General features: G+C 43.7%; 1 protein-coding gene across 2 annotated transcripts in view; it reads right to left on the bottom strand.

Moving 5' to 3' along the window:
• HLTF (helicase like transcription factor) overlaps positions 1-24,222 on the bottom strand; it is a 110,659-nt gene that overhangs the window by 78,198 nt on the left and 8,239 nt on the right. For both annotated transcript variants that reach the window (XR_012689573.1, XM_075201898.1), the window contains exons 3-8: positions 21,412-21,578; positions 14,532-14,665; positions 6,364-6,458; positions 2,293-2,367; positions 1,305-1,496; positions 504-599 (exon numbers count right to left, since the gene is read on the bottom strand). Coding sequence is in view for 1 of the 2 variants with exons in the window: in XM_075201898.1 (XP_075057999.1) it covers positions 504-599; positions 1,305-1,496; positions 2,293-2,367; positions 6,364-6,458; positions 14,532-14,665; positions 21,412-21,578 (759 nt within the window). In the remaining variant the exon portion in view is untranslated. The remainder of the gene's footprint in view (positions 1-503; positions 600-1,304; positions 1,497-2,292; positions 2,368-6,363; positions 6,459-14,531; positions 14,666-21,411; positions 21,579-24,222) is intronic.

Raw genomic sequence — 24,222 nt, 5'->3', positions numbered from 1 at the left:
TGACGAACAATGCCTTTTCCAGCATGATAGAGCACCCTGCCATAAGGCAAAAGTGGTAACTAAGTGGCTCGGGGATCAAAACATTGAAATTTTGGGTCCATGGCCAGGAAACTCCCTAGACTTTAATCCCATTGAGAACTTGAGGTCAATCCTCAAGAGGCAGGTGGACAAACAAAACCCCACAAATTCTGACAAACTCCTTGCATTGATTAGGCAAGAATTGACAGCCATCATGTGGACCAGAAGTTGATTGAGGGCGAATTGCAGAGGTCTTCAAAAAGAAGGGTCAACACTGCAAATATTGACTATTTGCATAAACTTAATGTAATTGTAAAAAAAAGCCTTTGACACTTATGAAATGCTTGTAATTATACTTCAGTATACCATAGCAACATCTGACAAAAAGGTCTAAAAACACTGAAGCAGCAAACTGTGTGAAAACAAATACTTGTGTCATTCTCAAAACTTCAGGCCATGGCTGTAATAGCAAGGCCAAAACTCACCTGCTTTCTCATGTTCGATTGGACTTGCATAGTTGGAAAAGGTTGTCCATCATGAAAGTTAGTAAGAATTAAAGCAATGACTGAAAGAGTTTTCCCCTAAAATTATAGAAAATTAAAATCACACACCAAACATATACTGTTTTCTACATTTTTTGTTTTCAATTTATATAATATATTACAACATTGTAAAACAATTGTAAAAATATATACGGAATAAAAATTTTGAAAAGTAAAAGGGAGTTTTTCGGCAACACAAAAAACAACTATAGTATTTTTACTATAATATAAACCAGAACCATTCAGGTACAAACAAAATAAATAAATATTCCCCCTTTTGGCCTTTTCCCACATCCTCGAAAACAGCAGCTGTTAGCAATTAGGAATTCTTTGCGCTGTTCGAAACAGACACCTCCCTGCTCTTACCTTTCCCCAAATCTACTCTATTTTTCTATACACATGGTGGCATCCATACTGCGGTTAACATAAATGATGTGTATTCAGCGACACTATTTTCCGTGTTGGAAAATGTAGCAGTGTGTTAGGTTCTTAATTGGACCACCATTTTCCTATTTTTTTATTATTATTTTTTTAGTGGTGGGGGAAAAAAGGAAACGCGCATTATGGTCCAAAAAAAGTACAGTAAATCAGCAGAGGGGAGTTAGGTAACAAGGTGGTACCAGGTAAAGTTGACCCAAAAATCAAAGAAATAAAAAAAGAGAGTTGGAAAATATTTCCCTTACTTGCCAAAATGAAATAACTTTTTGGATTTAGTCAACTTTTACAGAACTCAGGAATACATACCAAACCCATGTCATCTGCTAGAATCCCTCCTCTGACCGTTTCTGGCTTTTCTTTTTCTGCAAAGTTTGTAAGTGTGTTGTAGTAAAGATTATTCCTTTGTTCCCAAAATGGTGGCAGTTCTTTACTGTTCTCACGTGAAACCATCCAAGCCAGTGCCTGCTTCTGATGAAGAAGCAACAGGGTACCCACAGCCTATAAAGAGGAAGTGACATGGAATATAACTATAGTGCAATATCATTAAATAAGCTAATGGTTTCATTTTCTAGTCTCTTCTGGTCAGGCTTCCTCCAGTCCGCACAGCAAGAGAGCTATGATGTGTAGCGGAAGCTAGCCCAGGAGTGAGCACTATAGTCTGACACCATGCCTCGGCAGCACAGTGGCGTAGTGGTTAGCACCTCTGCCTCACAGCACTGGGGTCATGAGTTCGATTCCCACCATGGCCTTATCTGTGTGGAGTTTGTATGGTCTCCCTCTGTTTGCATGGGATCCCCGAGGGTGCTCCGGTTTCCTCCCACACTCCAAAAACATACTGGTAAGTTAATTGGCTGCTATCAAAAATTGACCCTAGTGTCTGTCTGTCTCCCTCTCTGTCTGTGTGTGAGTGTGTTTCTATATTAGGGAATTTAGACTGTAAACATCAATGGGGCAGGGACTGATGTGAATGAGTTCTCTGTACAGCGCTGCGGAATTAGTGGCGCTATATAAATAAATGATGATGATTATGATGCTTGTGTTGAGATGTCTGACTGCACTATGCTCACTCTGGGCAAGCTTCAATAGGTCAATGCTTTCCTGTTGTGCAGGCTATATAAAATGCTCTCTCCCAGATTAAAAGGGATTATTGAGAACCCAGGTTTTTTTTCAGCAAAAAAATAATATTAGGTAATCTAGTGAGAGGTCCACTTTAATTTACATAATATAAATGCACTAATAAAAGTGAGAGTACATGGACAATGTAAACACATGATATGAAGCCAGCAAATCTTACCTGTGCAGGTTCTAACTCTCGTGTTTTGTCATCTTCTTTAAGATCTTCAAATAATTTATCAAATTCAGTCTTCAACTATAAAATTAGCACAATAAAAAAAAACAAAAACCAATGTATACATTGTTGAGCGAGGAGAAAACTCACTGTTAAAGGCCACTTTAGTGATATTAAATAGACACTGCAGTACAAAACACCATAAACACATACTACTGTGCAAAAGTTTGAGGCAGGTGTGGAAAAAATGCTGCAAAGTAAGAATGCTTTTCATGCTATCAAAAATAGAAGTATGAATAGTTTATTTTTATCAATTAAAAAAAAGCAAAGTGAATGAACAGGAGAGAAATCGAAATCAAATCAATATTTGGCGTGACCAACCTTTGCCTTCAAAACAGCATCAATACAAAGTTGTTATCCGGCGCTCACAACCAAACAATATTTAAATCACTATTTGTCAGCATATACATAAAGGAGACTTTTGTGTACAATATAGCTATATCCGTTTTAAGCTCACTTGTCAGTGTCAAGGCATCTCCTGTAGACGTGTCCCTAGCTAGTGATGCAAATTCATATTCAGGGGCTATTAACACTTCTATTTTTGAAAGCATTCTTACTTTGCAGCATTTTTCCCCACACCTGCCTAAAACTTTTGCACAATTAGTTGGGTGTAATTGTTAACATTTTAAAAATAATTAACAGCTCTTCCAACACACGCACGATGTGGCTGGCCAGTGTTTTTATATTAAATGCCATCTAAATCCATCCAGTGGAAGGCCCAGAGCAGGGTCAAAGTCCTAGCCACCAACAGGAGGTCTGGGCGAACCCCTAACCCCCCTAAAGCCTGGCCAGTATCCAAGTGGATCACCTGTCGTGTGTTTCATTGCAATCAGTGCATGGGTGTCTTAATGCATAACGAGAGAGAGAGAGAAGAGAAAAGGAAATCAATTTTTACTGTAACTATGTCCCAACAAAATTTGGCAGGTCCACACACAGCTAGAAACAGAAGAGCAATTATAAGACTATAAAAACCTGTCCTGTAATGGAGGAACACAGCAGGGGTTTGAAGAATGCATCTACACTCAGTAAAAAGATGGCGCCTCTGTTCCGGGAAGAGCGCCAGGAAGAAGGAAAGGAGGATTCCGCACCGCTCCTTAACAGAAGTATGTGTTTTTAGCAGACTCCGTTCCTTCTCTGTGCCCCTCATGGTGAGTGCAGCCGCAGCTGTACTATCCGAATCAACGGAGATCATGCTGTGGCTGCTCCTTTGCCTGCCTTCTATCTAGCAATGCTCGTTGCCTAGGGGAAGGTAAATGAGACTGCAGCACCTCTCAGTAGGTCTGCTGCGGTCGCAGCTGGCAGCGCTGCCTGTGTGACGGCGCTGACAGCTGGCTGCTGTCTAGGCAGCTGTGCTGGGGGGTGAGGGAGCCCCAGGCAATTCACCCCGGCTCAGGGACCCGGGATTGAGGCAGGCCGCAGGCTATGCACCCCTGGAGAGGCATCCCTGAGCCCAGCATCTCTATATAAAAAAAATAAAATAAAAAATAATATATATCTTTTTAAATAAAAATACAGGGCAAAAAAACAAAAAAAAAAAAAAAAAAAAAAACATGCCAGACTCCTAACGGCACTCTAAGGGCACCAACACTAAACTGGATACGCCTTCTTGTGAGGGGTATACTAGGGGTGGAGCTACACTCAAAAGTTTAATGCTGAAGTGCCTTGACTGCCAGGACCACCTACTAAACCCCAATGTATAGCAGTGTCCCTCAATAGGACATGAGTAAATAAAAATAAATCTATAAAATTAAAACATTTTTAAATAAAATAAAAAAAAATAAAAAAAAATGGCTGCACGGAAGTAAGAATACACATATTAGTACAGATAATGTACAATGGTTTTAAACTGAATACCTCGCCTCATCCATAAACCCAATCACATCCAAGCCAAAAAGGTTCATAATACTCCAAAGGTAGAGAGATTTATGCCTCCTGGATGGAAACCATCAGTTATTTAAACTAACAAAGCCTCAAGGAGAAAACAAGGTCAAATTCAACAAAATCATCAAAACAAGGGGTGGGTGCAAAGTGTCCCTCAAATGGATTAAGAAAAACGGATTATACTGCAAGTACAAAAATACCATTTTCTCTTGCACCAACCATTTGAATTGGAAGTCCTTCGGTAAAGCAGGAATAACAATATCCTTGTTGATATGAAATTTGCGGAAAATGCCAATAAAAAGGAAGTTTCAGGAAACAAAATCCAAACGGCAACTTTTGCAATGCTGTAAAAAAAAAACAAATTTAGGTCCCATGGCGGAACAAAAAATGAATGAATATGGAGAACCCCTTGAAGAAAGGCGTGGACGTATGACAACAGTGTCAGCCTCCTCTGAAAATAAACCGACAAGGCCGAGACCTAAACCTTAAGGGCACCAATCACAAGCCTTTGTCCAGACCATCTTGAAGGAATGCCAAGACCCGAGCCAATCGAAAGAGGTGGGAACCCATGCTTCTCACAGGCCGTCAAAGCCAGACGTGCGGATGGAAAAACAGACCCTGAGAAGATCTACCTGAGAGGGAGTCTCCAGGGCAGATCTACTATCATGGCGAGAAGATCTGCGCATTATAATCTACTTGGCCAGTTGGGAGCTAGCAGTATCACTGGAACGCCTTCCCGCTTTGCCTTTTTCAAACACTCGAGCAAACATCGGGATGCGTGGAAAAATGTATACCAACCTGTATTTCCAGGGGACCGTTATCGCATCCACTAAAAACGCCTGGTTCTGGCACAATACCGATCCACCTTGTGGTTCAACCGAGGGGTCATCATGTTGCCTTCTGGCTGACCGCCTCTGTCCACAACTTGAGCGAACACCTGTGGGTGGAGGGACCATTTCCTGGGATAAATGGTATGCAAACTCAATAAGTCAGCTTCCCAATTGTCCACCCCTGCAATGAAAACCGTAGAAATGGCCGGGACCTTGAGTTCCGCCTAGCGCATGATCCTGGCAACCTCCTTCATAGCAAGGGAACTTCTGCCCCCCCCTCCCCACCTTGATGGTCGATATACGCCAACGCCGTTGCGTGGACGAATTGAACTCGGATAGGTCTGTTCCGCAAGAGATTGGGCTTGGAATCAGATCACTGAAGACCACCCGTAACTCTAGAACATTGATGGGTAGCCTTGTCTCCCACACTGAAAGGGGGCGCCCCTGACTTGGGGTTCCTTGCCCTCAGCTACCACAATAGAAACGGACAGGTTGCTAGCAACAGTCAGAAGCTTTGCTCCGCCAACTGAGGATCAGACCTCGACCACCTGGCTAGGATCTCTAGTTGGAAAGATGAGTGGAAGAGAGTTAACCGCACTGCTTCGAAACAAGACTCCATACGCCCCATCAGTTTCATGCACTGAAGGATGTAGATGCATCTGAGGGTCAACAACGTCTTCACCTGTTTTTGCGTAGCCAGAATCTTGTCCTGGGGCACCTCCTGACATCTGGAGTCGAACAGGAGACCCAGGAAAACCATGCGCAGAGTAGGAACAAGGCTGGACTTTTGAAATTGATGACCGAGTTATGCGACTGCAGCGTTTCCACCGTCAAGCGCAGATGATACCGAAGGCGAGGAGCTGAATTAGCTTTCATCAGGAGATCGTCGAGTTATGGCTTTACCATCACACGTTTTTGATGTAAATGAGCTGCCATGACCGCCATCAAATTCGTAAATACCCTGGGTGCTGTTGACAGACCATGTGGTAGGGCACTGAATTGGTAGTGAGACACGCCCACCGCAAACCTGAGAAGAACGCCGTCCCATCCAGGCCTGCCTACCCCTCTCAAGGACACTCCCCGAGGGGCAGAGGACCCTAGATCTGCAGACAAAGGGAAAGGTTTGCAGTCTTACATGCAACTCTAAAATTACCACCTATATATCTACTACATCTGAAACAGAAAAGAAATGTTACATTTTAACAAAATGGTTTAAGGAGTGTATGTGCTGATCAATTATATACATACCAAAAAGGCTAGATCTATTCAATATAAGAGGAATTTGTTTTACATTTAATCTACTAACCTGTTCAGTGGTCATTTGCACAGCTGGGAGAACTGGAGCACTGTATCTGGGTCCAGCACTCTGTGACTGTAAGTTTGAACCAAAGCCAAGAGAGCCTATAAAAAGACAAAAGATAAAAACCCACAAATGTTAAAATAAGTGTTGTAAATTAACAATACAGAATACACTGCCTTCCACTGGAAAAATTCATATTCTATACATGCTAAGAAATGGTGTCCCACTCTTGATTTAAAGTAGACCTAGTGACCATGCACTTAAGAAGCTTGTGCTGCAGAGAGACCACAATGTTAGAAATCTGGATCACAGAATAAACCTGAATTCCTTCCCATGGCCAGGGTATGCCTGTAAGGAGGGTAAGGAAATCATAGCGACCAGAATGAGCAAGAACTTAAGCCAAATCCAAAGACCCAGAAAGATTAGTAGGATATTGCTGGAGTAGGCTGTAAGCAGGAGGTTGAATCTGATTGACCCTGGCGAAGTTTAAACCTATAGTGGTCACACAAAAAGGACCTTACCAGAGTGATTCTGGAAGGGCTAGCAATTTGAAGGCTACTCCTTAGGCAAAAAGTAGCTCAGCGATCTAGTAGAGTGGGCTTTAAATCATCTGGAACCAATGTTCCCTCTGATTTGTAAAGCGGACGCATAGTAGCTTTAATCCACCTAGCAAGTGTCCGTTTTGTTCCTGGCCATAGTCTCTGGTGTGCATCGTAACAAGGAGGTTATCTGTTCTACTTATGAAAACATGTCCACATAAAACCTCAAGGCTCTAACCACATCAAGCAGGTATTGAGATTCTTCACTTCTAGACCCGGCCCAGAACCAGAGATATCAAAGAGGGGACCTTAACTGCCCTCCCTTTTGTGGATGATGGGTAGCAAAGCAGCCAAATAGGAGGTAAAATAGTAAAACCCCTAATTCTATTACTAAGATTAACAGTAAGATCTCCTAGGAGCATAATAGGGAAAGAATTAAGAGATTTATGGAGAGGGTGTGTCTGCGAATGCAGGTATAGCTGTCCACAAATCAAAATCTTAATGACCAACTTATAAACATTGATTACATTTAAATTTCTTGCCAGAATTGAAGCACAATAAATAACAAACTATAATAAAAACCGTATGGATCAATATATGACGGTTAGGAAAATAAATTGCACACAGCAAACTCCTGCCCACTGTGATCCCCAGCCAGTAAGCAGGAGTACTTATATTTAAACCTGCAGGCCACGGGGGGAACCGCTGCACTTATTCGCTAATACGGACTCATCACATCGAAACTGACAAGTGTGGGGGAGCAGTGATTGACAGCCGCATCTTCGCTCATTGAGCTGGCGGCTGTCAGGCACAGAGGGAAAAAACAAACCAGAAAAAAAAAAAAAAAAAAAGACATATACCGAACAAAAATAAGAGAAGTGGGCTGCTAATCAGCCAAGATGCAGCACTTAAACTAAACTGAGACTTACAGGAAGTGGGGTATAGAGGGGGGGGGGAGCTAGGGCTTAGTAAACAGGAATTTTAGAGTGCCAGTTCGCCCTGTCCCTACTCTATACCCCAATGTCCCCGGTGTTCCCCAAAGGAGGATAGAGAAATAGGTTTGAGCAATATCCCAAACTCTTCTGCTCTTTCAGGACTGCGGCAATCGCTCCTGACGATAGTAGGGACTGAGTGGCTACCTGAAGGACCAGTCTCCTGGCTCCGACTTTTGAGAGGGGAGTTGAGAAGGACTACTTGGTTGGAGGCCCCTCGAGATTCAAAACGTAACCTTTTTTTAGGATGCCCAAGACCCACGCACCAGAATAAGACCCGACCCAGTAGTCCCAAAAGAGCAAAAGACGGCCCCCCATCATTGCTCTTTCTGGGTGGGGAGGGATCTTGTCATGCAAACTGTTTTTCAGCGGGCTTGGAACCAGGACGTCTGCCCACCCAAGCCTACTTACCACTTTGATGAGCCCCATATTTGGCAAAAGACTGGAACCTTGCAGAAGTTCCTCTTTTTTTCCCAGGGAAACGAAAAGACTTTAATCTCTGGCCTCTAGACTTTGATGCATTAGATGGGAGGAATGAGCGCTTTTCACCTGTGGCCTGAGAGATGATTCTGTCCAATTCTAAACCAAAGAGGTAAGTCCCCTCAAAAGGTAAGTCTTCCAGAATCTTTTTGGACTCCGCATCTACCTTCGATGACCGAAGCCAGAGAGAACGTCTTGCTGCTACTGCTAAAGCAGAGGTTCTAGAGGCACATAGACCTGCTTCAAGTATAGCGCCTTCCAAATACTCGGACGCTTTCTTCACTTGGTTCACTAAGGGCAGCAACTCTGATCTAGGCATCTCAGATTGTATGCCCTCACAGAGTTGCCCAGCCCATTTTTCTACGGCTTTGTTTACCCAAGCTGCCGCAAAAATCGGTCCGAGTGATGACCCTGCTGTAACATACATGGATTTTAAAATCCCCTCGCATTTCCTATCTGTGCTCTCCTTTAAGGAAGCATTCAGAATAGGGAGAGCTGTGGGTTGAACAAGCTGGGCAATGGGGACATCCACTCTTGGTGGAATCTCCCCTTTTTCCATATCCGTTTCCAATAAGGGATAGTTGAACCTGAACTTCCGCGGAACCGGAAACCTCCTATTTGTTTTTTTGCCAAGCGTCACTCAAGAGGCTGTTCAACTCATGGGAGGAAGGAAAAAAGACGGTCTGCTTCTTCTTCCTTTTAAATAATGAAAAGCCAGGAACCACCGGTTTCACCACATCATTACTATTAAGGGTCTGTCTGACCGTTAAAATCAGATCCTCAACACTCTGACTGCTGAAGGAGTCATCCTCCCATGCGGTTAGGTCCTCATAGTCTGAGTCTTCCTGGCTCTCACATTCCTCCTGAGAAGAGAGTTCAGAATCAGAATCTCCTGCTGCTATGGGGTCTGTGGCCCATTGAGACAAAGTTTCCCGAGAATGGGAATCCACTGGTGGAGTCTCTAAGGGAAAAGTAGTAGGGATAAGTTCACCTACCTCCACAGAATGCGTTACATACTTTTTCAGCTCAGCAATGGATTGAGCTAGCGCCTTAGCCCAGGGTGGCTCCACCATCTCAGTTGCGCGGGCATCTGATTCTGAACATCCATTTGGTATCTTTGCCCGGCATTAGGAACATTCGAGATACAGTATAGATCTTCCCCCAGCAGCCTTGCATCTGGAAGTATTCCCCTTTTCTGACATGATGAGAAAACAGACAAGGAGAAATACTGTAGAACACAATCTAGGTCTTCGAGTGATCTAGCAGACCATCTATAAATATATATCATAATAGTTTTTGTAAATAAAAGTTAGCACCCAGTAAAATTAACCACAACATTACAGTGACTCAGGTATTGTGTACTGACTTTATTTAACACTAAGCAGGTGCGAGTACAACAACAGCACAAAGTAATTAAAGTCAGTACTCATTATATAACACTCGAGAGCGTACACTGAGAGTAGTCAAAAAAAGTCAGTACTCAAAACACAAGACAGTAGAGTACAGTGACAGGAAAGTGGTAAATAACTGAAGAGATCAAATACCAAATGCAGAAGGAGCAAACTAGGACAGCAGAGGTTAGGAGCAATAGGATAATTGTGGACTCTCCTGCAAAGAGACAGCCAAGGTGGAGGTGCAATTGCTAGGGAGGGGGAAAAGAGAATGGGAAAAAAAAAAAGAAAAGAAACAATTGCCATGGAGATGGCATAGAGTGGGAGGGGGGGAAGCAAGCCACACAAGTTTAAGTATAGATTAGTGCTTTACTACCATAAAAACCCTCAATACCCTATGCTTAAGCAGTGTACCCCAAATAGGATGAATGAGAATGAGGATTTCTGTAGTTACCGTAAAATCCATTTATCCAAATCCATTTGGGGGACAGTGCTTCACCATGGGGTGTAGAGGCTGCTGTACTAGGAATAAGGCATTAATATACATTAACCTTTCCTGGCTTACTCGACCCCCTCTATGCCCCCACAACCTGGAATTAATCAGTTTTTAACTAATAAGAATAGGACTTAACTCATCACACAAACAAGAAAACTACTCAATGGAGAACTAGATTTCATACATACTATTTGGGGCCACTGCTTTACCATGGGTACATTCAAAAGCTGCCCTTAGAGGAGGGTACGTTCAGACACAAGTTTACGCAACACTTTTTAGCCAAAGCTGGCGTCAATGGAAACAAAGAACTTGAACCTTTAGATTTTGGTAAAGGTGTGGACGGAGGACAAGGTTGCTGTATTAGAACTGTTAAACTGAAGCTCCATGTCATGCTGTCCAGGGAACTGGTGCTCCCTCGGAGATATTCTTCTGAAAGAATTTAGCCTTAATCCACCTCGAACTGTCTTTTATTGCCAGCCATATTTTATGTGCGGCATAAAGAGCAAGGAGGTTGTGTGTACTACCCATGGATGACAATCTTTCTACATAAATACAGATGAAACATAAGGCAGTTTGGTTGCATATGAAGAACCCCTAAAATATTCCTAAGGACCAGACTTTAGTGGTCATTTTTTTCTGGAAGATAGACAGGGCTAAAACCTGGGCTTTAATAGACGCTAATTGCAATTCACTGTATATATCATCCAGTAAGGACAAGAAGTGTGCCAATTCATAGGAAGTAGTGTGAACTCCCTTTCACTCAACTAGCCTATGTAGGTTTTCCACACTCTGCGGAAAATTTCAAAAAGGATCCGGTTTCTTGGCCTTTTCAGGTAACACGCTATTTCGAAGAATCATGGCCTCAACAGCCATGCCGGTATTGTCAGCCGAGCTAAGTCTTAGGAGTAAAATGGGCCCCGACTTACAAGATCTTCTCGGAAATGTAGCCTCCACGGTGGTTCGGCTTCCATGCTTAGCACCAGGCTGGCTGAAAAGATTATTCACTGAGGTTCTACCAGTATTACTGGGACATGCTTTTTTTTTATGGCCTTCTGCAGCACCCGAGTATGGAAAACGGAAGAAAGAGTTACACTAGCTGATACATCCAGAGGACCACTATGACATCCACACAAATACCACGTTGATCCATGGTTCTTGCACAGTACCGAGTTACTTTGTGGTTCAGCCAAGAGACCAGCATGTCTACTTCTGGCTGACCCCACCTCGCCACAATACAGTTGAAACAGTTGAAAACCTCCAGATAGAGAAAGACCATTCCCTGGGATGAATGGTGTGCAAACTCAAGAAGTCAGCCTTCCATGCACTGCTCCTGCTATCTCTGGACGCTGAAATAGCGTTCAACAGACTCCAAGGGTTTCTGGAGTGTTTGGGGCTGGCTGGGGAGATCCTGTGTGCCATCCTGGCGTTATATACTAAACCATCTGTGCAGGTATTTAGCGATGGTTATTTGTCCAACAATTTTTCAATCTCCAATGGCAACCGACAGGGTTGCCCTGGTCTCCTCTCATATACCTCATGGCAATTAAACCACTGGCCACTAGGATGCAGCTTAACCAGGAGTGCGAGGGAGTGGTTGTGGGAGGAGGAGTCCACAAGCTTTGCTTGTTCGTGGATGATGTCTCATTTGTTGCCAGCCCAGAGACCTCGCTGCCTGCAATCCATAGACTTCAAGCCCGGTTTAGCGAAATTCTCTCTGTATAAACTTAATACATCTAAAACAGAGGCTCTTCCCATTAACATTACACAGGAGAGATTACAGAAGCTGAAAGACAAATATACCTATACTTTGAAATCAACAGAAATTTATTACTTGGGTATTCAGATTACCCAGTGTCTAGATACTCGAAAAGACAAGAATTTCTTTTTGTTGCTGTACCAACTCCAGTCCTTAACTGCTTCATAGATGTTCTACGAGGTCTCCTGGCTGGGCAAAATCTTGGCATTCAAAATGATGCTCCTCCCAAAGTTGATGATTTATTCTGCATGCTTCCATTCCGATTCTCAGCTCATCTGATTAATAAACTTGTTAAGGTTATGAGAACATATGTATGGAATACTAGGCCTCAACAAATGGCCCTACATCTAATGACTAGGAGAAAAGCACAGGGGTGTCTGTCCCTCCCTGACCTAGGGAGGTACCATGAAACATGCCTGCTTTCACAGATGCGCGATTGGTTTCTTCCAGGTGGAAGGAAGCTCTGGGTCGACCTAGAAAAGTCTTGTAATCCTGATTTTTCATTGGCTGATCTAGTGTGGGCCATCCAGAGACTGGAGATCTCAAGCCTATAACCTGCCTGCTCTTACTAGGGATGCATTGATAGTGTGGAACAGACTGTGTGAAGGCCCTGAGGGATTTGCTCGACCCATGGCCAATGTCTCAATACAAGCTGTTGCCAGACAGTTAAACATGTGAATAGACTGTACGTGATCCCTGAGAAGTTGCACAAAATTTGGCCCTCAGTACCCTCGACATGCTGGCGTAATTACATAATTTTTGAACTTGTCCAATCCTGCAACCCCTGTGGTTAGATGTTTTCCATGTGTTGGAGATGGTCCTTGGATATCCAACAAACCCCTCCCCACAGCTTGCCCTACTACACCATTACCCACCCTCAATTCCCTCCCGGGACAGATATGTGATGGGTCAAGTTTTTATTGCAACAAGAGCTGTGATAGCACAGGCCTTGAATCAACTGACTCCACCAACTTTGCCTAAGATTATAGCAAAAGTGAACTTCAGTTTCGAGATGAAGACTCTAGGAGTTCCATATTCCACAGCAGCCACTTCCCCACTAGTGAAATGATGTAGTTGGCATATTGATGTTACGGAGGGAGAGGGAACCCCGCCTCGGTTCCCCCCCCCCCAATCAGATAGATATGCCTGGTCCTCCTTGGCCTTAACAGGTTTTTATTTTTTTATCTAAGAAATACAGTGTTTAGGTTTAAGCATATGGGTATAATGGTCTGGTCTCCATACAGTAAAAGAAGACGTGACTTATGTTTATGGTTTTGAATTATAAATTTATTAGCCAACTGGCTTTACTTGTATTTGACTACTTCAGAGAGGAGATTATGTAATTTGCCTGTGTTTTATGATCTATTGTTGTGTTCCATACTCACTATGTAACCCTTCCCCCCCAATCTAGGTCCTCCCTTTCCATTTCTCCCCCCTCCTATTCCTAAAGGGTGAACTTGGTATGTTCCAAGATATCAGCCACCACCTATCCAATTTCCGATGCTCCTTGACTTTGATGGCAGCACCGGTATATCGGGAATCTGTCAGTGTGACAGCAGCTTCATTTAGCTACCTGTCATCACTGAACAGCCGCAGATGCTGTCATTGAGAGCCGTCCGGCTCTCACTATAAAACGGCTATAGTGCAGCTGTATTTCCAGCAAGGGTGCTGTCTGTTTTTAGAGCATGCTACTTGTATTCCTGAATTAAAAAAGCACAAAAGAAAAGTTCTAGAAAATAATCTTTAGTACTAGCAAAAAAAATAAGCCCAACTCCCTTGGGCACTTAATCTAAAACTGACGAGTTACATGGGTTGCAGAGGGGAGGGGTCTGTCAGCTTGATACATTTAACAAAGGTTAACTAGTGAAGTGCCAACTCCACGCTCCCCTTATACAACCCATTGTAGCAGTATCCCCCAGAAAGGATAAAAGTGTCCAGATCTTTGGCTGCCGATTAATGAGACTGCCATAAAGAGCCAGAAAAGAAGCATTGGCATGTGCCCTGCAGAAAGCCAACCCCTGTGCCACTTGCTCCAGTGCTGGTTTGAGAAAAAAGCAGAAAGGAGAGACTACGATTTCCATGTCAGGAGCGGATGGTGGAGGAAGAGACCAAAGCAAATCAACTGTAAGGTGAACAATACTTAACCAAACATCAGGCAATAGCTCATAAGCACTGCTGCCGAGCAACATACAAAATTAAGCTCCCTGGTGGGGAAAAGGGGTGTTGAGTAAGCTGGAAGAAGACTGGCTTTTCTTGAAGCACTAACTGTCCTGCATCCTGAGTGTGGAACTTAAACCCACTGTCAGTCTGTGTCTCCCAGATGGATGAAAGTGAAACAGGGATGTAAAAAAAAAAAAAAAAAAAAGGGGGGGAAAATTGGAGAAAAGGCATATTGGTTAAACGGTCAGAAATTTCCACCAATGTTTCAAAATATTCAAAGTTATCTGACCAGAAAATAGCTAAACATTTACATTCTTACTACTCCTTATTCTACCTTAGTAGAAAGATAACAATACTCACTTTTTGGAAGTGGTCCAAGCTTGAAACCATGTCTATTCATGTGGTCTAAAACAGCCTGCTTGTTTTCCTCTCTTCCCCAAAAAGTCAGGTTCACTGGCATAGTAAAAGCATTGTGAGCACCATAAGGCACAACTCTAAAAATTAAAAACAAATACATGTATTTAATTCAGAGGTCTGTCATAACATAATCCTCAATATCACATAACCTCAACAACTTAGATCTGTTTTTTTCTGTAATCTGAAAAATATGAGTCAGCTGTTACATATAACACAATGAGCCACTATTTCTGTTGATAACACAAAAATAAACCCTGCCTTCAAGTTTGCTACCTATATATCATCCTTGACTCAGAACTGTCCTTTTTTCCCCCCACATCCAATCGGTTTCCAAATCCTGTTCCATACATTAAAGAAACATCTGCAGTAGTCACACTAGCATTGTTAAACATTTTCATTCATGCACTCATAATCTGCAATATTAATTATACAATTCCATTCTTATTGGTCTTCCACCAACCAGATATTCAACCATATAATCTATTTTGAAGACAGTAACTAGACTAACTTTCTTGCAAAATGTTCTTCCACTGCTGCTTTGCTCTGTCAGTCCCTACATTGATTGCTTGTATTTTACTGAATGAAATATTAAATACTACTACAAGCATATACAAAGCCATTAACAAAACTGCAACGAACATATTCCTTTTTCCCTCGTCTCAAAATATCGACCTCTCCACTCCGTGCTGGACAATATGCAGTATGTGGTACTTAACCTTGTGTATCAAACTTCTATTTTCCAATAGATTGTAAGCTTGCGAGCAGGGCCCTCTTTCCTCTTTATCTGTTAACACACACTTTTATTGCAGATTTGACCCCAAATGTAAAGAGCTGCAGAGTATGCTGGCGCTTTTTAAAAAAAAATATAACTGAAAAAGATGCTTTGTTATTAATAGGGATAACATTTCACCGCTTACCTGCATTCATTACTCTAATGCTTTATAATGCATACAACGATATACTATGTAAACTAAGCATACGAGAGTAAGTTAAAAAAAATTGGATATTTATACTTACGTAAAATCCGTTTCTCTCTATTGGGGTATAGAGTACGGACGGGCGAACTGGCACATTAAAACTTCTGTTTACTAAGCCCTAGCTCCTCCCCCTCTACACCCCACCTCCTGTTAAGGCTCAGTTTATGTTTAACCAAGCCCACAGAAAGTGGAGATGGACAGAAACAGGAAAAGAGAATAAAATTAACAAACAACATTCTCTTAACAACAAGACTACATGTCCAACAGTAGGAGAAACTAGAGCGTTAAGGGTGGGCGCCCAGTGTTCCCCAATGGACTAAGAGAAACAGATTTTACGTAAGTATAAAAATCCAATTTTCTCTGTCCTCCTTTAGTGGACACCGGGGACATCCCAAAGTTGCCCTACGGGAAGGAAAGCTCGGAAGAAACGGCACAAAGCACCTTTCTCCTAAAGCCTGCATCCCTGGATGCAAACACATTAAACTTGTAAAAGTTAGTAAATGTGTGTACAGACTACCACGAGGCCGCTTTACACTGTTCTCTGGAAGCACCATAGTGGGCCGCCCAGCAAGCACTTACAGACCTTGTAGAGTGCACGCTTAGATTACCTGGGAGAGGCTCCCCAGCCTTACTATAAGTTTAACGGATAACAGCCGTAATCCACCTAGCAATAATTACTTTAGAAGCTAGCCAGCCTCTCTTGTGAGCATGATAGAGACTCAAAAGATTATCAGTCCTGCGCACCTTCTGAGACCTCTGCACATAAATTCGAAAAGCTCGGACAACATTGAGATAACGAATAGAAATATTGTTAACCTGAAGACATAAAATCAGTCAGGGCCGAAATGACAATGTCTTGATTTAGATAAAATCCAGACACAACCGTAGGAAGGAAAGAGGGCTTAATTCGAAGAACTGCCCCGTTTTTATGAAAAACAAGAAGAGGAGACTTACAAGATAAAGCAGCAAGCTCTGAAAACTGTGCATGCCGTAGAAATGGGCAAAACCGTTTTGTAGGTTAGAAATTTGAATTCCACTGTATTCAAAGGTTCAATGGTGGATGCTGTAAAGCATTCAACACCAAATTCAAATTCCATGGTGCTACCGGAGGAATATATGGAGGTTGTACATGGAGTACGCCCCGAGTTAAAGTTAGCCCATCAGGTATGACAGCAAGTCTTCTTTAAAAGAAGACCGAAATAGAGGACACCTGACTCTTAAGAGAACTAAGACGCAAACCTGCATACAACCCGTCCTACAAGAACCTAAGTTACCTGGGCAAGCAAAAAGAAGAAGTAGGATATACTTTCTTTTCACACCAGCCAATATATATGTCTTTCAGACTTGATGATAGATCTTTGTAGAAGCTGGTTTCCGAGCCTAAAGCATGGTTTGCACTACACGTTCAGAAAACCCCTTAGCTCTCCGAATAATTGCTTCAACAGTCACGCCGATAAAGCCAGACGTTGTAAAGTTAGATGACAAAAGGGACCTGTAATGTCTACGGCAACAGCCATGGGATCTGCTGTGCGGGAGCAGAAAAGGAGGAATTTGTGGTTAAACCAGGACGCCAACATTCGGGTGACCCCACCATTTAAACCAACTGACAAAACACCTTAGGATGAAAGGACAATTTCCGCATGGCTAAGGGACTTTCGGTGGTGCCCTGATAATTGAGGTATGCCACTGATGTGGCATGGTCTGACTGAATCTTTACTGGCCTTTAATGCAGCAAGTGTTGCGCGCTTATAAGAGCATGAAACACTGCTCGCAGTTCCAAGGAATTGATTGGAAGCTTGGATTCCTTTTGAGTACAAAAACTCTGAAACCGAGCGTGAAGACAGATGGCCTCCAATCTCGAAGGCTGGCATCCTTTGTGATTAAAGTCCAATTTCAAATTGATAATTTGCGTCCCCTGGCGAGAATCTGTTTATGTAACCACCAAAGAAGCGACTGACTGGTGTGCCGAGACAGACAAAATACCTGGGCAGTCAGATTCAGATGGGATTTGTTGCATTGGGACAGAAGATTCAACTGGGACGGCCGTGCATGAAACGGAGCAAACTGGACCGGCTTGAAAGTTGATACCATGTTGCCCAAAACACTCATGGCGAAATGTACTGAAGGCTGCCTTGCCGCCAACCAAGATTTTACCCTGTTTTACAAGGCTAGAATCTGGTCTTGGTTAGTAAGAACACCAGTCTTGTTGAATGTCAAATAAAAATACCAAAAAGATCATTTGCTGGGATGGGAGCAACTTGGACTTTTTGAAGTTGAGAATCCAACTGTGAGACTGCAGAGTCTGGATTACTACTTGGATATGCTGAAGCACCCTTGGAGAATCTGCTATTAAAAGAAGATTGTCCAGATAAGGGATGATTGTAATCTTCTTGGACCTTAGCAGAGCAGCCACGACCATCATGATCTCGGTGAAGATATGTGGGGCCGTAGTCAGACCAGACCAAAGGGAAGAGCCTGAAATTGTTAATGCTCTGACCGAACTGCAACCTCAAAAAGGACTGATGACCCCTCTAGATAGGAACATGAAGATAGACATCAAGGATGCCTAGAACCACCATGAATTTTCCTTGTTCCATGCCGTGAATGGAACAAGGATAAGACTCAATCTTGAATCTGGGCACTGTGACCTGGGTGTTGAAATATTTCAGAATCAGAATTGGTCTGAATAATCCGTTTGGTTTTAGCACGAGAAAAGGTTGCATTAAAAACCCAAACCTCTATGACAATCTGGCACCGGAATCATCACTCTGGAAGAAAGAAAGGAAAGAATCGCTTCTCGTAAAGCCAGTCGCTTTCGTGGACAAGTGGGAAGTCCTATGGCAAAGAATTGTCTGGGAGAAAGACTGAGCAGATCGATCTTGTATCCTCAATCCACCACACCCCGAGCCCAGACATCTGTGGTAGACTGCAACCACTGATCCCTGAACAAGAAAGACGAGCTCCCACCACTGGCGACAGCGAAGGAGCAAAAAGGACCGTCATGCGGACTGCTTGTCTGCAGGTTTTGCAGCTGGACGTCGAGCCGACCAGGCCTGGCGCCCACGCAGCAAACCACCCCCCTGGGGGCAGATGACTGGCCTATAGAAGATTGGCCTGAGGAATATTAACCCCGAAATCTTCCTGAGGAGTGAAAGGACTGGAATCTGGATATTCTTTGCTTGGGAGCATCAACAGGGAGAAAAATGCTTTTTCAACCTGTAGATTGACTGATAATGGAGTCAAGCTGAGGTCCAAACAAAACACCCCCAGAAAAAGGTATGGTCTCAAGAGCCTTTTCAGACTCCACATCAGCCTTCTAGGATTTAAGGCAGAGAGTACGATGAGTTGAAACTGCAGAGGCAGAAGTACGTGCACCAATCAGTCCCACGTCTATAGTTGCCTCATATAAATAATCTGTCGCCCTCTGAATTTGCTCCACTAATGGAAGCAGTTCAGTAGACGGCCTGCCAACAAACCTTGAAACAGCTGTTTTGACCAGCATTCTACAGCTTTGTTTACCCACGCAGATGCCAAAGCAGGCCTCAAAGAAGCACCTGCTGCCACAAAAATGAACTTAAGGACGACTTAACCTCACGGTCTGTACCATCCTTAAGAGTGGCTGCGTTAGGAAGAGGAATAGTAGTTACCTTGTCTAACCTTGTAACTGCAGTATCCACACGTGGAAGCGTCTACCATATAGCAAAACATTCAGCAGGAAAAAGGATAACAACTGCAGTCGCCGAGATACTTGGAACTTGCTATCTGGGGAAGTCCAAGGCTCTGACAACAAATCTTTCAATAGGGAAGAAGCCAGGAAAAAGAAAATTATTTTTCTGGCGTGTAAAAAGAGAAGCATGTGCAACATGAGTAACCTCTTACTTAGGAAAGTGAAGTACCCGACACATAGCTTGTATTAATTCCTCCACACTCTGGCGATCAGAATGAATCTCCTTCCCCACTGAAGGAGCATCCATGTCAGAATCCACCTTCTTTCTGGGAACTACAGTCAAAATCTGACTTATTTTCCTGAAGTTGTGGCGTCATTCTCCTACGCTTACGTGAGGAAGACGGTGCAGCAGAGTGTAACATCCTCTCTAAAGAAACCGAAACCAAAACCTATACAGGGGATGCAAGTCCCTGTATCCAAGAAGGTTGTACAGACTCCGCCAGGGAGAAACAGTCAAACCTTGACTTTGCGAACTAGAACCCATGTCATTCGCTACAGTGCAAGCAGAATCAGAAGATGGAGCGGCCACAGCCTGTGACCGCACCAACTGAGCAAGTTCAGCTACCGTATTGGAGAGACCAAGCCCAGGCATGTGTTGCCGTATGTAAATCAGCAGCTGCTGTTTTACACAGTATGCACTTTGAAGGCCAGCAGGCTGCGCATAGAGCCTGCGCGCCTGACTGACCTAATGGTAACTTAACGTGACAGACAGCACAGGTGAAACTCACCATAGATGTAACACCAGCCTTACCACGCATGGTTTTTCCCCTATCTGACATGTTAACAGATGGGACAAAACAGACACAACAGTGTAATAAGCAGTGTAACAAAACACAATATAAATAACAAGCAGCACAAAAAACTGAACATAAAGTGAGCCTGCAATACAACCACTTATCAGGACTCGGGACAGAAAAGGGGAGAAGCTTGAGCTATAAAATGGCTGTCTAATCTGGTGTCTGCACACAAAGTAGTGAGAGACCACCATGGAGGAAGTGTAATAAAGGAAACACCACTCCCCCAAGACCCAGCACTGAATTGGCAAGCGTTCAACAGGACAACCCCCTCAACAAATCCAGAGCCTAGCAGGGTTCACTATCTTAGTGACCCTAGCCTGACCCAGTCTCCTGAGCTTAAAAAAAAAAAAAGATTCTAAGATGACTGCTAGTAAGAAGCAGCCGCCTGCTCAGGGGACACTGCCATTTTCTACTCCCCCCCCCAAGCACTGTGCTGGGAGAGGGTTTCACTTACCTGCTGCCATCCGTCTTCATGCAGTGTGTGCAGTTTAAATGCTCTCAGCACAGGACGACAGACACAGCCTGCGGCGACTGTGCCCGGCTCCTAGGAGGATTTTTAAAAGTTGGGAGAGGGGGGCTGGCAAAGGAGGCAACTCCGATCCCCCCTTCCAGACAGCGCACAGCCGTCCATGCTGTGCGCTGCAAACAGAAACCTACTGCGTCTATGTCCCCCGGCTAGTAAACCAATGAGCCGCAGGTTAAAATATATATAAACTTGCAGGCCAAAAGGGAGGAAACCACTGCCCTGGTCTGCCGATGCAGACTCCTTACATTAGAGCCAAGAGTCGGCAAGTGCGGGATAGCGGTGATTGACAGCCGCATCTTAGCTTCTCGAGCTGCGGCTGTCAGGCAGGGAGAAAAAAATAAATAAAAAACAATGCTAATCTGATAATATATTACAGAAGTGGGCTGCTAAGCAGCCCAGACACAGCCCGTTCGCCGGGCACTTAAACTAAATTGAGCCTTAACAGGAGGTGGGGTATAGAGGGGGAGGAGCTAGGGCTTAGTAAACAGAAGTTTTAAAGTGCCAGTTCGCCTGTCCCTACTCTATACCCCAATGTCCCCCCCAAAGGAGGAGAGAAATATTATTGTCATTGGTAAACACAATCACAGCTATGTAGCAGTTTAGAAGGAAATGGTTAGCATTATATTAAGAGTGAAAGAACCCACAGAGAGCAGTAGTGCATCGCAAATCACCCAGTTGCCCTGCGTGATTTATGCCATTTACAATACCATTAATAGCAGAATTCTCTATACAAACATGATATGCATGTTAAATATACTTTTATAAAGCTTCTGTCTTCAGCAAACTACATACTCACCCTTCAACCTTTGCCAACTTTCTGTCCATGATATTGGCCAAGGCAGCAGCTAGTTCTTTCTTGATATGCCCAACCTGTTCCCCATTTACATTGTTCACCTTGACTGCGTTCCTGTCGTATTGATTGTGTGGCTCTCGCTGAAGAGCAACCATTTCATTATTGTTCACCTGTAACAGATAAAGTTATTACAATAATAACTCCTTTACCGTAACTTCCAAAGAGTGATAGAAATAACTAGATGGGTTGCTATACGACAGAATATATGTTTGTAAACACTGCTTTAATGTCACTATATTTTTATTTGGTAGATGGAATTTTGAAGATTACAGTAGAACACAAAATTAATCAGGCAAAATTCTTGTAAGAACTAAGAAAGCATAAAATGAGGAAAGTCTAAATATCAAAAACCAGATAAAATAAAATAAACCTAGTACAGTGCTCACTCATCCAACAGCATTACATGGAAATCAAAACACACTTCTGCTTGTTCCCTATTATTCTCAACTCGCACTGGTCTTCCAGGTCACTTATTTCCACAACGAGTTCAGACATCCATAAAACCAGTGACCACATGCAGTCCAACCAGTCATGACAGCTATCTCAACCGTAGGAGCCCTGGTCCTGAATAGAATCCGGGTCCTGGTGACCTTGGCAAGACGCCCCGAGATATACATTATGTAATCCACTGCCGGCACAGCGCTTGAAGCTCTGCGTGGATTCCTTTCTCACCAGGACTGCTACGACAGAAGTCTACCCAATGAACCAAGGCTGTAATTTAATGCCATCTGGCATTCCTGGTCCTGCCAAGTCAGTTGACTTATGTCACGACCCTGATATTGTCAGACTGAACGAGTGGAGCCCTTAAAGAAGTGACCGAGCCCATGGTCCAACTTATGTAGAACACTCTCTACAATCAGGTACCCGAGGTCGGATACCGATCCCCTCTGTGGCAAAAGACCTCTGCTCTCCAGCCTCATAGGCCAGCCTCAGTGTCACCATGTTCCAGGTGCACAGGGCCAAGGCCGTGTCTGTTGCGAGATGGTCCCGTTTTAGACACCCATTGAGATATAGGAGTGTGGAAATCATAGGCGCACATCTACCGCTACAGCCTCACTTAGAAGTAACCCACTCGAAGAATGGGGTACCAGTCATGGGAGTACTGCCATACCAGGTCAGTGCCTGGAGTCACCAGAGGAAGCTCTTCTTCCATCTCCCTTTGTACAAGTCCCGTTCCTAGACTTATGCCAGAAAAGGGCTTATCAGATAAACAACTGAAAAGAACGGAGACCACAGTAGAGCTTAAACCAAAGGTCGAGAAAAAAAAAAAAAGATACAGAATGAGGGCTCGTAGGACGAGCATGGAACCGAGCGGCCTAGCTGGCTAGGGAAGCCGAAAGAGGATGTAGTATAACTCCTCTGCCCTATATTACGGCATAACGACAAAAGAAGCCTTACTGATCAGTTTGTGGGATCCCGTGTAATGGTCCTGGATCCTGCTTAGTCAAGTATCACACTAAGGTTCTTGACTGAAACCAAAGGCTCGGGTGCTTTTGGGGAATTTCTACAAACTCAGTGTCTCGCACAGAAGGACCTCAAATCAGATGGTCCTCCAACCGTCTAAGGACAGGTAATTAACTGAGGCTGCGTACAACGTTTCCGCATATCTGTATTCCCAAGCCTCAGACAATGGCATGCCATAGGGAGCGGTGCCTTGTAACTGCACTGCACGCTGGTCTGCCCAGGTTCCAAGGCCCTAATGATCCTGCAATGAGTTAGGCGTCTGTCTTAAGCACCAGATACCATACTTCCAAGCGGCAGAAGATAATGGTCAAGTTCAATGAGCCTTCTTTTACCATCAGATTTGTTTCTAATTAGATAAGGTCCCAGGCTAGGTGACCTGCCACCACCAAATCCACAATGTCTTTGTGCCTGGAGGTTTCGACCCGGCATACCTGTGGGGAGAGACAGAATCCTCCATACCTCTTCTGATTTAGAAGAGTCCTAGTCTGAGACAGGCTTAGAGGACGGGCCCGAGTCGACGCCCGACACTTATGTTCATGGCGCCCATGTGGGTGAGACCAAGAACCAAGTCAATGGTTTAAGGTCTCCACTAACCATTGATAGATTGGGTTCTCCTGGGAGGACTCCCGATGCTATGTGACCAAGCCGGCCCAGGCCCGTATCTACTTTTTGGGCTGGTACTTGACCCCCTTGGAGAGGAGTACTGTAAGGAAAAGGGCTGCAGTACTAGTTTACATCTCCACCGGCCTAGCAAGTAGCGGCACACGTGTCGCTACTATGTCCGCTCAGTTGCAGACACTGGTACGTGTGTGTATGCACATATCTGGTCCTACTTACCCTGGGTATGCCCCACAATCTGCTCAGCCAGTCCACGGGTCTTTAAGATTGAATGATATAATATAGGATACCTGTTTCAGAGTATATCTCTTGTCCAAGTTGACAAATAAATTATATATATATATATATATATATATAATCTCCATTGATACATGGAAAAATTTTCATGAAAGTACTTAGCCCTCCTCGTGGCCAAGGAACGTCAGTGACACAGAGAGGAGCCTGTAGTTATGTAACCACCTTCCTTTCTGCAGTTCCCGCTGCAGGAATACACCATTGTATTGTAGCAGATGGGGGAGAAAGACCTAAATCGGGCTGCTTCACCGTGCTCTCTCTTATGTATAGTGAAATTTGTAAAAAAAAATAAAAAAAAAATACGATTTTTACTCACCGTAAAATCAATTTCTCTGACTCCATTGGGGACACTGCGAGACATTGGGGTATAGTAGTGGG

Source organism: Mixophyes fleayi, chromosome 3 (assembly GCF_038048845.1).
Source record: "Mixophyes fleayi isolate aMixFle1 chromosome 3, aMixFle1.hap1, whole genome shotgun sequence".
Classification (NCBI taxonomy): domain Eukaryota; kingdom Metazoa; phylum Chordata; class Amphibia; order Anura; family Limnodynastidae; genus Mixophyes; species Mixophyes fleayi.
Note: the sequence above shows the minus strand (reverse complement) of the source record. Positions and strands in the feature narration are given on the sequence as shown.